The sequence below is a fragment of the Martes martes genome (genome assembly GCF_963455335.1).
Source record: "Martes martes genome assembly, chromosome: 9".
NCBI lineage: Eukaryota > Metazoa > Chordata > Mammalia > Carnivora > Mustelidae > Martes > Martes martes.
This window is the reverse complement of record NC_137896.1, coordinates 95,235,383-95,251,400: the sequence shown is the minus strand read 5'-3', so window position 1 is coordinate 95,251,400 and position 16,018 is coordinate 95,235,383. Positions and strand designations below refer to the sequence as shown.

Genomic DNA, 16,018 nt, shown 5'->3' with positions numbered 1-16,018 from the left:
CTCTTTCACTTTTTGTATCTTTATGTTTATCAAAATTTTAGCAAAATTATAAACTTTCTTTAAATAAGAGACTCAGAAGGATCATGACCACTGTTAGCGCAATAGATTTAAGTAGAATGAGTTTGAAGCCAATTGAAACAAACTCCTAAGAGTAAAAACAGAACCCTTCAGAGGTTGTTCCAGAGCCAACTAGGACCAGGATTTTGAATTCTACTTATTACTTAGTGGGTAGATCTCCATCAAATGCAACTGAGCTTAGCTGAACACTTCCATAGACATTTACATGACTCCCTAAAGCATTTCTGAGCCTTCAATACCAATGGCTATTTGGCCACTGAAATATGTTTCTATTGCTATCAAAAGTTCAGTTCAAGATTCTGTAGGCCATCCCATTGTTCTGGCTCAATCTGGCACTTGTAAAGAACATATACTCACCAGATCCCTTGATGAAACACTGTAAAAAATAAGAACCTAGAGCCAAAACTGAAGTAACTTAATTAGAATAAGAGTATGAAAAAAAAAGACTCCAGCTAGGTTTCCTTCAAGCTGAAGAAAGGCAATTCTGAAAGAAAAGAAAAGAGAAAAGAGAGAAAGAAAGAAGGAAGGAAGGAAAGAAAGAAAGGAAGAAAAGCAAGAAAGGCAGTTGTTCCATTAAGAATGTGAAGCCAGTGATTGTGACACAATCATTTCTTTAATAAATGACATAGGGGTCTCTTTTATATATAATACCATTATGGTACTTTTTTCACTAACTGCATTTATCAAGAAAGAATCCCACAGAGACTGTTTTTAGCTTTCTACAAGTACTTAATACTGTAATATTTATCCTACTCCAGAGACCCATATACTGAAAGGAATTAACTTTAAAATGATATCTCTCTAGAGGGCTGACAAGGCTTTCGATACAAATACCTTGCAGCAAATTAAACTGGAACTTCTATCTCAATGGAACAGTAATTAAAAATGCAACAGTCCGTAAAAAGTTTATATTGCTTGCATATCTCAAATCTTCATAAAAATATTTTCAGGCAAAATAAAGGCAACAAATCCATTCCTTGCTAATGCTCATTCTATTCTATTATTTAAAACACACATAAAAGCATGATGGACCAAGAAAAATAATTCTTATATCATGGAAATAGGTGCAGATTTTGAGAAAGAAGCGTCCTATTCAGACAAAACATTAGCAAAATTTGCAAGTTGCTTCACAGCTGATGACAGTGAGAATGCTACAAAGAGAGGGTTATATTTAACCCTCATCTGTTTATTTTAAAAGTTACCACAGAATAGCATTTAAATACTTTGTCATTTAATTTCAAAATATGTCTAGAATCTTGGGATTTGTTTGTGTGCACGTGTGGAGTGCTTTCCAGATAGCCAAACTGTTTTGGGCCAGGACTCAAGTTGCATAATAGTTGGGAATAAGGGCCTAAAAATGCAAAGGCAAAAACAAAAATCACAATAAAAAATATCGAACTCAAAGAGCTTAAACATACTAAGAAACAGTTTCAGTGACTGAGATTCAGAGTTATGGAAAAGCCATCCAAACTCCACCCACTTTCTCTTCTGGGAAGAAGTCCTTCCTCACAAAACTCTTTTCAGGACCACCACCAATCTCTTCTCATTCCACTCTCATTCCACTCGTCCCAAGTTACCTCTACATTTGCGGGCAAAAAAAATGTGGCATTCCTTCCTGGCTGGTATATCTTTGTTTGTTTGCATACATGCATGCACATTTCCAAGTACATTCATTGTCTCCATGAACTTTCTGGGATACATATAGAACTCTGTATAAAGCAGTTCAATGTATGCTTGCAAACTGCAGGAGGCCTGGCAGTTGATAGTGTCCTGAAATTAGTAACTTAGTAATGGTTTGGTCTTCAACCCACACAAATTTTAGGAGATAGTCAAAGGATGGTAGTATTTAGTGAATTATCTTTACTATTACGTGTTTCTCAAAAATTTCAAAGCAAGCAAAATACATTCCCTTGGATTAGCCATCATATATGTAAAAAAATTAAAATGAGACAATCTGTTGGCTTATTTTAAATGTAGACTTGATAGTTTAATCATGTGTTTTTCTTTTCAGTGTTTAGAAGATGAGTGAGTTTGGTGTTGACCCAAAGGACTCTAGAATCTGGGAGCCTGAAGAGAGCAAGTATTTATGGCAACAGCCAAATATTAAGGAATGAAGGAAGAAAATGAGGAGAAGCAACTCAAAAATCATAGGAGAGTAGGGCCATCTATGGAGAAGGAAAAATCCTATGTCTCTTAGGGTCTCCAGAGAGCATCACTGCATTGAAGTCTAGTCAGCAAATTCATGCTTGTGGTAAGAATAAGATGAGAACACATTACAAGCATTTTACCAATTAAAAATAAAATGAAAAGAATAAGATGAGAATTAGTTACCTGTAAAAGTTTACTTCCTAAAGTACCGTTATTAGGAATGGGACTCTACTGCAACTAGACATATTTAGAACAGGATTCTAGAGTTCCAGTTTAAGCCACATAAATATGAAGAGTATGGAGATCAACTCAAACATTCAAGGTGAGATTGAGAACTACTCTCACATGTATCGGATTCCAGTCTGAAAAGATACTCTGCGAATTTCATTTACCTGTGATACTTTTAAATCTGGATGAAAATGAGATCTGGAGACTCTTGATTATGTGGATTAATCCCATTTATGCTAGTGCATACAACCACTATGAATTATAAAGAGCATCAATAGAAGAAGATCAATACGAAAAAACAGAAGTTCAAGCTCTTCTTTCTCTTCCTCCCTATGTAGTGTGCTTGACTTGCTGCATGAGGGCAGCCAGCATAACGCCCCTTTGGGAGTTATGTCTCTCAAGTAGCAGGTACTCTTCTTTCTCAAGAAGTTTTGGTCATGGGCTTTAATGAGACCCCCTTAACTGAACCTACCTTTGCCATCAGCTCAGTTTCAGCAAAGTTAGAGGCCTGTTTGTAAAATATTAGTGATTACAATTCATCCTTCAAAAGCATTTTATAGGGTACATAAAACCCATTACAGAACCCAAGTGCTAATTAATGATACCACACAGCATGTGTTTGCTCTTCCTCTGATATTACCTGATCAGCCACCGCGCGGGCTAATTTGTCCATTCGAGAACCTGCTTCAGCAATTTTCTTGGCGGCATTAATAACATCAGATGTATTTTTCAATGGGCCTTTGCCTCTGAAACAACATATACAGCATAATTATATTGTTTGTCCAGGACTTTGTTTTTATATTTGATTTTATTCTGCCCACATCAGAAGAATTTTGAAGGTTTTCTGGATTCACTTCAATTTCCATGTTAATAGTACACTTTAATTCCATTCACTTTTAAGGAATATTTTTCTCTATTTTGATGTGCATGCTCATATTTTATCCCTTACCTTAATTTCTTTATTTTTAAACAGTGGTTCATTAAAAAAAGATGATCACTACAAGGGCAATAGGAATTTAATATTTAAATACTTGTATGTGCCTGTGCTATTATATATACTACCTCATTTGTGTTTATTACAAGCCTAGCAAGTAACCATTATTATTCCCATTTTAGAGGAGAGAAAAATGAACTAAAAATTATTAACTTACCTAAACTTTACAAAGGTCATAGTGTAAACTCTACATTTAAATTAGAGTCTAGCCAAAATAAATGAACATGCCTTGCCTTTCATACCATGTCCAGCACCATACTGTATTAATTATATTTTTAAGTTTACTTTGACACTTTGAAAGCAGTAGTCTCTCGTATATAACTGGGAATTGTTCAGTCAGAATTTCTGAAAAATTTTGAGCCCTCACTCTCATTGGCTTGTCTGGTACTGACTTATGAAGGAACACACAAAACACTGTGTGACAGCAGGTGTCTTTATGTTTCCAAACCATTGTCCCATATTTTCACATAAGGTTTTCAATTTGGTGGACTGTTTAATATTACATGTATTTTAAATATTTATTAAAAAAGAAAAGGAAACTATGCCGCATCATAAATCCTTAAACAAAATGTAGCATGTAACTTTTCTTTCTCTTTCTTGAGAGGTAAATAAAACAATAAATTTATTCTTTTTTTTAAGCATTATTACTTATTCTGCTCTCCACATGTGCATCTAAAAATCAATGCATTTTTTTAAGGTCACAAAATTACATTCCTATAGTTAAGAGATGTGGTGAGATGTGGAGAAAAACTACTCAGAAGCAATTTATTTAGAACATGTAGGGATATACAGAGTGGGCAATGACTGCCATTGTTAAATAGTAACATTTTATAAAATGGGAGACTTAAAATGGCTTCAGAAAATAAATGTAAATGAAGGGCATTTTGTTCAGTTTCCCTCCCAATTTCCCTTCTGGCATTTTTTACATTCATAGCAAAAGCAAAAATATATTGTGTTCATGTCAATGTTTAAACACATACACACACTGGTAAATTCAAAACTTAAGATATTCCATTTTGCCATGGTAACATCAATTCTTCCACAAAGGACAATGATTTTTTTTTAATTACTGCTTAGATTTTTAACTATGACAGGGATTTTACATGTAAATATTATGTAATATGGATAAGATTCTGTGACAATCATGCTCCCATTTTCTAACATTTTTTTTTTACTCTCTTTTAACAAACTTTTCCTTGGTTTTGCTTTATATTTTTAAGGAAGGTTTAGATGGCAGAATCTGTCAATGTTTAATTCTGTTGTCATTATTACATACTTTCCCATAACTTCCAGTCCTTATAATCTCTCTTTTAAGTTTTACTCTGATGTAGTATCTGTTACTTTTTGCCTCATCTTAACCCATTCACAAAAAGGAGCATGCTGCTTATTTTTTTATTACCAACAATCATGTGTGTTTATTTATTTCAAGGATTTCAAAGGATTTGGGAAAACAGTTTCTCATCAACTTTATGTAACTTTCAACAGTTGTTTGGTTATGACAAAATAAGCTAAGTTAGTAAGGAACACCAAAAGAGAGATTTCCTTGAGGCTCAGACTCCCATCTTGTAGCCAAAGAAGGATTAGAAGCATGTCTTTTGTGATTACATGGGAAACTACAGTTCTTAGACAAACTAGTATATCATTATTTAAGAAGTCTGAGACTAGAGTCAGTTCAAATTCCTGAAGTGGCAAGTTGGTGATAGGAACGTATTCATTAAATGCAACAGCAAAATAGATGTTTTGAGATCTTCAAATATTTCCTTATTTTCTAGTTGAGGAAATGGACACAAAGAGGAAAGCTAAGTGATGTGTCCAAGATGATACTGGCAGAGAGACTGATAGACAAAAAGAGAATTAGGTTTGGGACCTCTGTGTCCTGAATCACAATTCGGTACTCTTCACTCTTTTTACTATAAATGTTTCATTTTTATAAGAACACTAAAATGGTGATCTCAGAGGAAAACAAACGGCCTTCATTACAAACATGAATGTACCAGAGATAATGAAAACAATAATGATCTGAATCAGGAATTTAGAAAGAAGTAGGAAAAAACTAATAAAATTACAAGAACAGATTAATGATTTAGAGAATAATGAAACAATGGATATAAGTCTAGAACAGTTTCTTAAAAAACAAAACAAACAAACAAACAAACAAAACCCTGATGTAAAGAAATATACCTAGATTGCCATCAAGAAAAAGCAGGAGTGGGTGCCTGGATGGCTCAGTTGGTTAAACAACTGCCTTTGGCTCAGATCATGATCCTGGAGTCCCAGGATTGAGTCCCACATCAGGCCAGCTCCATGGGGAGTCTGCTTCTCCCTCTGACCTTTTCCCCTCTCATATTCTCTCAAATAAATAAAATCTTAAAAAAAAAAAAAAGAATAAGAAAACGTAGGAGAAAAACAAATATTTAAAAGTAAAAAAGGTAACAGTGAAATAACCTTAGAAAACAAAATTAAAAGTATCTTAAAACTACTTTCCTCAATACATGTAAATAAATTTGATGACCTGGAGGATGTACCTTTCTAGGAAAATATAATTTACCAGTGCTGACTGGAAAGGAAATTTTAAAAAATCTATAGTCTGATTTCCATGGAAGACATAAATAAGGTGTTAAAGAGAAAGCTAGTAAACAAAAATCAGTAAATCGAGGAGGAAGACACTAAACCTTTAAAAAGCAGATAATCCCACTGCTATTTAAACTCTTCTAGAATACAGGAAGCCTTCAAAAACAACTTAATAATATAATAATATTGATGTTGTGAGAAGTAGTTAATATAAACTATTTGAGGATGCTTATTTAGGTAGCAATTTTTTTTTTAAGGAAAAAAAGAAGAAAAAGTGAAGTAATGAAAGTGGCAGTTGAGTGGTAGAGTGAGTTTGCACATGCTCATAAGAGCTGCTGTGGTTAAATTTTCAAGAATTTGTTGAGTCAGTTGATTTGCTGGTTGCTTGAAATCTGCCCTGATAAGAGTACTTATTCTATGGAAATCAGCAAATGCTGCATAAGTGAGGGTTATTCCTTCCAGAGAAAATCAGCACACTGCTGCCCAAACTCAAAGTAATAGTTACAACCAGTGGAGAGCAAAGATACTGTGATCTGTGAGAGGTATATTGGGGCATCTGGAACTGGGTGATGGGTATACAGGTTATTTTTACAATAATGGTCAAGTTGTACATTCATATTTCATGAACTTTTCTGTACACATATGTCAGTTTAAATAGTATTTACTCGCTTATGTTTCTGTCAATTTGATGGATCTGAAAAAATTTTCATTACCTTGATGACAGAGGAGGCTAGGTCTGTTTTTATCATTTATTGGTCATTATTATTTTCATTCATATATCCTTTTCTTTGAGTTGTTAATGTAAGCTTTTGCATATTTTTCTAATGACTTTGGTTTTTTTTTTAATTGTTTTGTTTTTTTACCTAAATTGGTATCTAAGCTCTTTAGGTATTTTGGATTCTAGTCTTTTGTTATTTATTCATGTTTCAAAAGTTACTTCTTGTCTTAGCCTGTAATTAATTTTTTTAATATAAATTGTAATTTTACTGGGCCAAATGTACAAATCATTTCTACTAAAGTTTGTGCTTTTCACATGGTCTTTAAGAAGTTCTTCCTTGTGGGCATCTGGGTGGCTCAGTTGGTTAAGCTACTGCCTTTGGCTCAGGTCATGATCTCAAGGTCCTGGGATCAAGCCCCACATCAAGCTCCCCCTACTCTGTGGGGAGCCTGCTTCTCCTTCTCCCTCTACCTGCTACTCCCCCTGCTTGTGTTCTCTATCTGTCAAATAAATAAATAAAATCTTAAAAAAAAAAAAGTTTTTCCTTGCTGGAGGTGTTAACACTATGGTAGTAACCATTTTGCAATACATATGTGTATCAAATCAATACACTATATACCTTACACTTACACAATGACCTATGTCAATTTTATCTCAATAAAGTTGGAATATTAAACTTCATCCTTACCCCAAGATCATAAATATAGTCTCCCATTTTATTCTAAAATTTTAAAGTTTCCTTTTCATATTTAGATATTAAATCCACATGCAGTTTCTTTTTTGTGTATAAGATGAGATAGGAATCGCAGTCTTACTTTATTTTTTCATGGAAGTAACCAAATGTCCTCAGATCATTAATTGTAAAAGAAAATTTTTACCTCTGTAGTTTTTGTTATGATAAAATTATATACCTTTTTTATGTTTAAATTCTGCATGAATAAATGTATTACTTTAAAATATAAATATAGGAGAGAGGCAAGATGGTGGAGAAGTAGCAGACTGAAATGACATTATATTCCAGGAGTTCATCTAGCTAGGTTTCAAACCATTCCAAACACCTATTAACTCAACAGGAGATAGAGGAGAAGAGCAGCAATTCTAGGAACAGAAAATTGAACACTTTCTGAAAGGTAGGATGAACGGAGAAATGAATCCAAAGCGATGGGAAGATAGACTGCGTGGGGAGGGGCTGGCTCCCGGTAAGCGGTGGAGCAGTGGAGCACAAAATCAGAACTTTTAGAAGTCAGCTCTCCTGAGGAACATTGCTCCAGAGGCTATTCAGGGGTGGAGCCCTCATGGGACCAGTGTGGTCTCGGGTCCCACGGAATCACAGAAAGATTGGGGGTGTCTGAGTGTGGCAGAGTGCCACGTATCAGAGCGGGGAAGCCAGCTATAGAGACAGAGCTGAAGAGTGAGCTTTCAGATCAGGGTTACCTTAAACTGTGATCCAAGGCACAGTCTGGCCACTGCTCTTCAAGCAGGGACCCCGCAAGTGGCAAATCCATAGAGACTCACCTTCCTGCTCTGGGAGGAGCACTGCAGCAGGAATCTGCTCAGTTTGGAGACTCTAAACAGGGCCATGTGCCAGAGACAGAATGCTCAGTCACAGGTCAGGTGAGCTCCGAGTGCAGCCAGAGACCAGGGAGACAGGAGTGATTAACTACTTGTTTCTGGGGATGCACTGAGGAGTGAGTCCCCGAGCTCTCGACTCCTCTGGGCTGGAGACTGGGAGGCTGCAATTTTCATTTCCATCCTCCAGAGCTCTACAGAAAGCGTTCAGGGAACAAAAGCTCCAAGAGTGAACCCAAGATTACTTAGCCTGGTCCCTGGCAAGGGCTGTGCAATTCCTCCCCAAGCAAAGACATTTGAGAATCACTGCAACAGACCCCTCCCACAGAAGATCAGCAAGAATATCCAGCCAAGACAAAGCTCACCAATCAAGGAGAATAGCAGAACTCCAGAGCTAGGGGAAAGTAATGTATAGAATTCATGGCTTTTCCCCCATGATCCTTTAGTCTTACAAAGTTAAATTTTCTTTTATTTTTTTCTTATTCTATTTTTCTAACTTCTCCTCTGTCCTCTTTTAAAGTTTTATAACTAGTTTATCTTAACAACAACTTTCTTTAAAAAAATCAATTTAAACCTTCATTGTTATAGTCATATTTTATCCCTTCATTATATTTAACCTTGTTTTTTCTATACATATAGGTGTTTTTTTTTTTCCTAAAAAATTTTGGGATACAATTTCATCTAATAGATCAAAATATACCCTAATCTAGCACATGACTTTGTTGTAGTCTCCAGCCTGAGCACATTCCATCCTCTTTTTTTTTCTTTTTCTAACCAACTTACCAATTCCTTTTTTAGAATTTTTTAAAATTTTCATCTTTACAGTCATATTCCTATATTTGTGTCATATTCCCTCATTGTGTTTACCCTTATTTTTGTATATATGTTTTTCTTTCCTTAAAATTTTGTTAGGTAGTTACTTCTAAGAGGCCAAAATACAGGCAAAATCAAGTGGGTGGCTCTGTTCTATTCACCAGGCTAATATTTATTTATTTATTTATTTATTTATTTATTTATTTATTTATTTATTTTTATTTTTATTTTTTCTCCCTTTCTTCTCCCCCCAGTTTTGGATCTCTCCTGATTTGGTTAGCATGCATTTTTGGGGGGTCTTTGCTGCCCTTTTAGTGTTTTAGTCCCTTCTTATATAAATAAAATGACAAGGCAGAAAAACTCACCACAAAAAAAAAAAAAAAAAAAAAAAAGAAAGAAAAGAACAAGAGGCAGTACCAATGACTAGGGACGTAATTAATACAAACATTGGTAATAAGCCATAACTAGAGTTCAGAATGATGATTCTCAAGGTGCTAGCTGGGCTCGAAAAAGGCATGTAAGATATTAGAGAAACTCTGTCTGGAGAAATAAAAGCCCTTTCTGGAGAAATAAAAGAACTAAAATCTAGCCAAGTGGAAATCAAAAAGCTATTAATGAGGTGCAATCAAAAATGGAGGCTCTTACTGCTAGGATAAATGAGGCAGAAGAGAGAATTAGTGATATAGATGACCAAATGATAGAGAATAAAGAAGCTGAGCAAAAGAGAGACAACTACCAGACCACGAAGGAAGAATTCAAGAGACAAGTGATACCATAAGATGAAACAATATTAGAATAATTGGGATTCCAGAAGAAGAACAAAAGAGAAAGAGGGGCAGAAGGCATATTGGAGCAAAGTATAGCAGAGAATTTCCCTAATATGGCAAAGGGAACAAGGATCGAAATCCAGGAGGCACAGAGAACGCCCCTCAAAATCAATAAAAATGGGTCTACACACCGTCATCTAATAGTAAAACTTACAAGTCTTAGCGACAAAGAGAAAATCCTGAAACCAGCTCAGGACAAGAAGTCTGTAATGTACAATAATAGAAATAGATTGGCAGCAGACTTATCCACAGTGACCTTGCAGGCCAGAAAGAACTGGCATGATATATTTAGAGCACTGAGTGAGAAAAATATGCAGCTAAGGATACTATATCCAGCCAGGCTATCATTGAAAATAGAAGAAGATATAAAAAGTTTCCAGTACAAACAAAAATTAAAAGAATTTGCAAACACCAAACCAGCCCTACAGGAAATATTCAAAGGGCTCCTCTAAGCAAAGAAAGAGCTTAAAAGTAACAGAAAAGAACAGAGACATATACAGTAACAGTCACCTTACAGACAATACAAAACCGCTAAATTCCTATCTTTCCATAGTTACCCTGAGTGTAAGTGGGCTAAATGCCTCAATCAAAAGACACAGGGTATCAGAATGGATGAGAAACTAAAACCCATCAATATGCTGTCTACGAGAAACTCATTTTAGACCCAAAGACACCTCCAGATTGAAAGTGAGGGGGTGGGAAACAATTTACCATGCTAATGGACATCAAAAGAAAGCTGGGGTGGCAGTCCTTAGATCTTATAACTTAGATTTTAAGCCAAAGACTACAGTAAGAGATTAGGAAGGACACTATATCATACTCAAAGGGTCTGTCCAACAAGAAGATCTAAGAATTTTAAATATCTATGCCCCTAACATGGGAACAGTCAACTATGTAAACCAATTAATAACAAAATCAAAGAAACACACCAACAATAATACAATAATAGTGGTGGACTTTAACACCCCCCTCACAGAAATGGACAGATCATCCAAGCAAAAAAATCAACAAGGAAATAAAGGCCTTAAATGACACACTGGATCGGATGGACATCACAGATATATTCAGAAGATTCCATCCCAAAGCAACAGAATACACATTCTGCTGTAGTGCACATGAACACTCTCCAGAATAGACCACATCCTGGGTTACAAAACAGGTCTCAACCAGTACCAAAAGATTGGGATTACTCCCTTTATATCTTCAGACCACAATGCTTTGAAACTAGAACTCAACCATAAGAGAAAAGTTGGAAAGAACTCAAAAACATGGAAGGTAAAGAGCATCGTTTAAAGGATGAATGGGTCAACAAGGAATTAAAGAAGAATTGAAAAAAATTTATGGAAACAAATGAAAATACAAAATCTCTGGGACACAGCAAAGGAGGTCCTGAGAGGAAACTATATAGCAGTACAAGCCTTTCTCAAGAAACAAGAAAGGCCTCAAGTACACAACATAAACCTACACCTAAAAGGAGCTGGAGAAAAAACAACAAAGAAAGCCTAAACCCAGCAGGAGAAGAGAAATCCTAAGGATCAGAGCAGAAATCAATGAAACAGAAACCAAAAGAACAGTAGAAGAGATCAACGAAACTAGGAGCTGGTTCTTTGAAAAATTAATAAGGTTGATAAACCCCTGGCCAGACTTTTCAAAAAGAAAAGAGAAAGGACCCAAATGAATACAATCATGAATAAAAGAAGAGAGATCACAACCAACACCAAAGAAATACAAACAATTGTAAGAACATATTATGAGCAACTATACGCCAGCAAATTTGACAATCTGGAAGAAATGGATGCATTCCTAGAGACATCTAAACTACCAAAACTGAACCAGGAAGACATAGAAAACCTGAACAGACCCATAACCAGTAAGGAGATTGAAGCAGTCATTAAAGCTCTCCCAACAAACAAGAGCCCAGGCCCAGAGGGCTTCCCAGGGGAATTCTACCAATGATTTAAAGAAGAATTAATACCCATTCTCCTGAAACTGTTCCAAAAAGTAGAAATGGAAGGAAAACTTCCAAACTCATTTTATGAGGCCAGCATTACCTTGATCCCAAAAACAGACAAAGACCCCACCAAAAAGGAGAATTATAGACCCATATCCTTGATGAACACAGATGCAAAAATTCTCACCAAAATACTAGCCAATAGGATCCAACTGTACATTAAAGGATTATTCACTACAACCAAGTGGGATCTATTCCTGGGCTACAAGGTTGGTTCGACATCCACAAATCAATCAATGGGATACAATACCTTAATAAGAGAAAGAACAAAAACCATAGGATACTCTCAATAGATGCTGAAAAGCATTTGACCAAGTACAGCATCCTTTCTTGATCAAAACCGGGGTAGTGATAGAGGGTATATACCTCAATATCGACAAAGCCATCTACGAAAAACCCATAGAGAATATCATTCTCAATGGGGAAAAACTGAGAGCTTTCCCCCTAAGGTCAGGAACATGGCAGGGATGTCCACTATCACCCCTGCTATTCAACATAGTACTAGAACTCCTAACCTCAGCAATCAGACAACAAAAAGAAATAAAAGGCATCTGAACTGGCAAAGAAGAGGTCAAACTCTCACTCTTTGCAGATGATATGATACTTTTTGTGGAAAACCCAAAAGACTCCACTCCAAAACTGCTAGAACTCATATAGGAATTCAGTAAAGTGTCAGGATATAAAATCAACGCACAGAAATCTGTTACATTTCTATACACCAACAGCAAGACAGAAGAAAGAGAAATTAAGGAGTCAATCCCATTTACAATTGCACCCAAAACTGTAAGATACCTAGGAATAAATCTAGCCAAAGAGGCAAAGAATCTGTACCCAGAACACTATAAAGTACTCATGAAAGAAATTGAGGAAGACACAAGAAATGGAAAAATGTTCCATCCTCATGGATTGGAAGAACATATATTGTGAAAATGTCTATGCTACCTAAAGCAATCTATATATTTAATGCAATCCCTATCAAAATACCAAAAACTTTTTTCAAAGAAATGGAACAAATAATCCTAAAATTTATATGGAACCAGAACAGACCCAGAATAGCCAGAGGAATGTTGAAAAAGAAAACCAAAGTTGGTGGCACCACAATTCCAGACATCAAGCTCTATTACAAAGCTGCCATCATGAAGACAGTATGGTAATGGCACAAAGAGAGGCACATAGATCAATGGAACAGTATAGAGAGCCCAGAAATGGACCCTCAACTCTATGGTCAACTCATCTTCAACAAAGCAGGAAAGAATGTCCAATGGAAAAAAGACAGCCTCTTCAACAAATGGTGTTGGGAAAATTGGACAGCCACATGCAGAAGAATGAAACTGGACCATTTCCTTACACCACACACAAAAATAGACTCAAAATGGATAAAAGACTCAAATGTGAGAGAGGAATCCATCAAAATCCTTGAGGAAAACACAGGCAGCAACCTCTTCAACCTCAGCTGCAACAACTTCTTGCTAGAAATATTGCCAAAGACAAGGGAAGCAAGGGCAAAAATGAACTATTGGGACTTCATCAAATTCAAAAGCGTTTGCACAGCAAAGGAAACAGTCAACAAAACCAAAGACAACAGACAGAATGGAAGAAGGTATTCGCAAATGACCTATCAGATAAAGGGCTAGTATCTAAAATCTATAAAGAACTTAACAAACTCAATAACCAAAGAACAAATAATCCAATAAATAAATGGTCAGAAGACATGAACAGACATTTCTACAAAGAAGACAATTGAATGGCCAACAGACACGAAAAAGTGCTCAACATCACTTGGCATCTGGGAAATACAAATCAAAACCACAATGAGATATCACCTCACACCAGTCAGAATGGCTAAAATTAACAAGTCAGGAAACAACAGATGCTGGTGAGAATGCAGAGAAAGGGGAACCCTCCTACACTATTGGTGGGAATGTAAGCTGGTGCAGCCACTCTGGAAAACAGCATGGAGGGTCCTCAAAAAGTTGAAAATAGAGCCACCCCATGACCCAGCAATCGCACTACTGGGTATTTACCCTAAAGATACAAATGCAGTGATCCAAAGGGGCACATGCACCTGAATGTTTATACCAGCAATGTCCACAGTAGCCAAACTATGGAAAGAACCTAGATGTCCATCAACAGATGATGGATAAAGAAGATGTGGTATATATATAGATATACAATGGAATACTATGCAGGCATCAAAAGAAATGAAATCTTGCCATTTGCAATGACATGGATGGAACTAGAGGGTATTATGCTGAGTGAAATAAGTCAATCAGAGAAGGACAATTATCATATGATCTCCTGATATGAGGAATTTTAGAGGCAGAGTGCAGGGTTGGGGTGTATGGAAGAAAAAAATGAAAGAAGATGGGATTGGGATGGAGACAAACCATAAGAGACTCTTAAGCTTACAAAACAAACTCAGGGTTGCTGGGGAGAGGGGAGGGTGTGGTGAGGATGGTTGGGTTATGGACATTGGGGAGGGTATGTGATATGGTGAGTACTGTGAAGTGTGTAAGCCTGACGATTCACAGACCTGTACCCCTGGGGCAAATAATACATTATGTATTAATAAAAATAATTAATTAAAAAAACAAATAAAATGTAAATATAAACCCACACCTATATTGTCAGTTCACTTATGACAAAGCAGCCAGTACTATCCAGTGGGGGACAGTTTCTTTAATAAATGGTGTTGGAAAAACTAGACAGCCACCAAAGGATAAAACTGGACCATCATATTACACTGTACATAAAAATCAACTTAAAATGGATCTAAGACTTGACCATAAGACATAAAACCATAAAAACCCTGAAAGAAAACATGGCAATAAACAACTTGACACTAGTCTTGAAGATTTTTTGGATTTGGCACCAAAAGCAAAGGCAACAAAAGCAAAAATAAGCAAGTGGGATGATCTCAAACTAAAAAGCTTCTGTATAGTAAAGGAAACAATCAACAAAATGAAAAGGCAACCTACCAAATGGGAGAAAATATTTGCAAATCATATATCTGATAAAGGGTTATATCCAAAATATATGAAGAACTCATACAACTCAATAGCAAAAATGGGCAAATAATTTAATTTCAAAATCAGCAAAGGACCTGAATAGACATTTTTCCAGAGAAGATATACACATAGCCAACAGAAGCCTGAAAAGGTGTTCAACATCACTAATCATCAGGGAAACACAATCAAAACCACAATGAGAGATGAACTTACACCTGTTAGAATTGGTGCTATCAAAAAGGAAAGAAATAACAAGTGTTGTTGAGGAGGTGAAGAAAAGGGAACTTTCATGCACTGTTGGTGGAAATGTAAACTGGTACAGTCATTATGAAAAACAGTATAAAGCCTCCTTGAAAAGTTAAAAATAGAACTGTCATATGGTCCAGCAATACTACTTATGGGTATTTATCCAAAGAAAATGAAAACACTGACTCAAAGAGATCTATGCACCTCTGTGTTCACTTCATGCTTATTTACAATAGACAAGATATGAAAATCTAAATGTCTTTGATGGAATAATGGATAAAGTGATACACACACACACACACACACACGTATATATACATATATATGGGTATACATGTTGTGTATGCATATGCTCAGCTCAGGATCTCTTTTAAAGATATTGGTTATTTCCCCATGTGTTACACACATACACAACCAAACACACACATATACACATACACACACATAGGGAATTTGACTCATCCCTGAAAGAATGAAATCTTGCTATTTGTATTATGCTAAGTGAAATAAGTCAGAGAAATACATATATCATATGACCTCATTATATGAGTAATCTAAAACAAAACAAAATAAAACCCAAACAAACAAATAAAAATCAACCAACCAACCATACAAAAATACTCAAATTCATGGATTCAGAGAACAAATTAGTGGTTACCAGAGGCCCGGGGTGGAGTGGATGGTGGAGGGTAGGAGGAGGGCAGGCAATGAAATGGGAGAAGGAAAATAAAGTACAAACTCCCAGCTGTAAAATAAGTAAGTCATTGGGATATTATAATAATAATAACAATAGCAGCAATAATAAGT

The 16,018-nt window shown here is 35.9% G+C and overlaps 1 protein-coding gene and 1 long non-coding RNA gene across 6 annotated transcripts in view; one reads left to right on the top strand and one right to left on the bottom strand.

The window, feature by feature from the left end:
• LOC308348524 overlaps positions 1-7,236 on the top strand; it is a 172,209-nt gene extending 164,973 nt beyond the window's left edge. The window contains exon 3 of the long non-coding RNA XR_013967343.1: positions 2,090-7,236. This is a non-coding gene — a long non-coding RNA (uncharacterized lncRNA). The remainder of the gene's footprint in view (positions 1-2,089) is intronic.
• The window catches only part of CTNNA2 (catenin alpha 2), a gene marked incomplete at its 5' end in the record, with an annotated part of 988,253 nt that overhangs the window by 42,583 nt on the left and 929,652 nt on the right, over positions 1-16,018 (bottom strand). For all 5 annotated transcript variants that reach the window (XM_080812651.1, XM_080812652.1, XM_080812653.1 and 2 more), the window contains one exon: positions 3,095-3,200. In XM_080812651.1, coding sequence (XP_080668777.1) covers positions 3,095-3,200 — 106 coding nt within the window. The remainder of the gene's footprint in view (positions 1-3,094; positions 3,201-16,018) is intronic.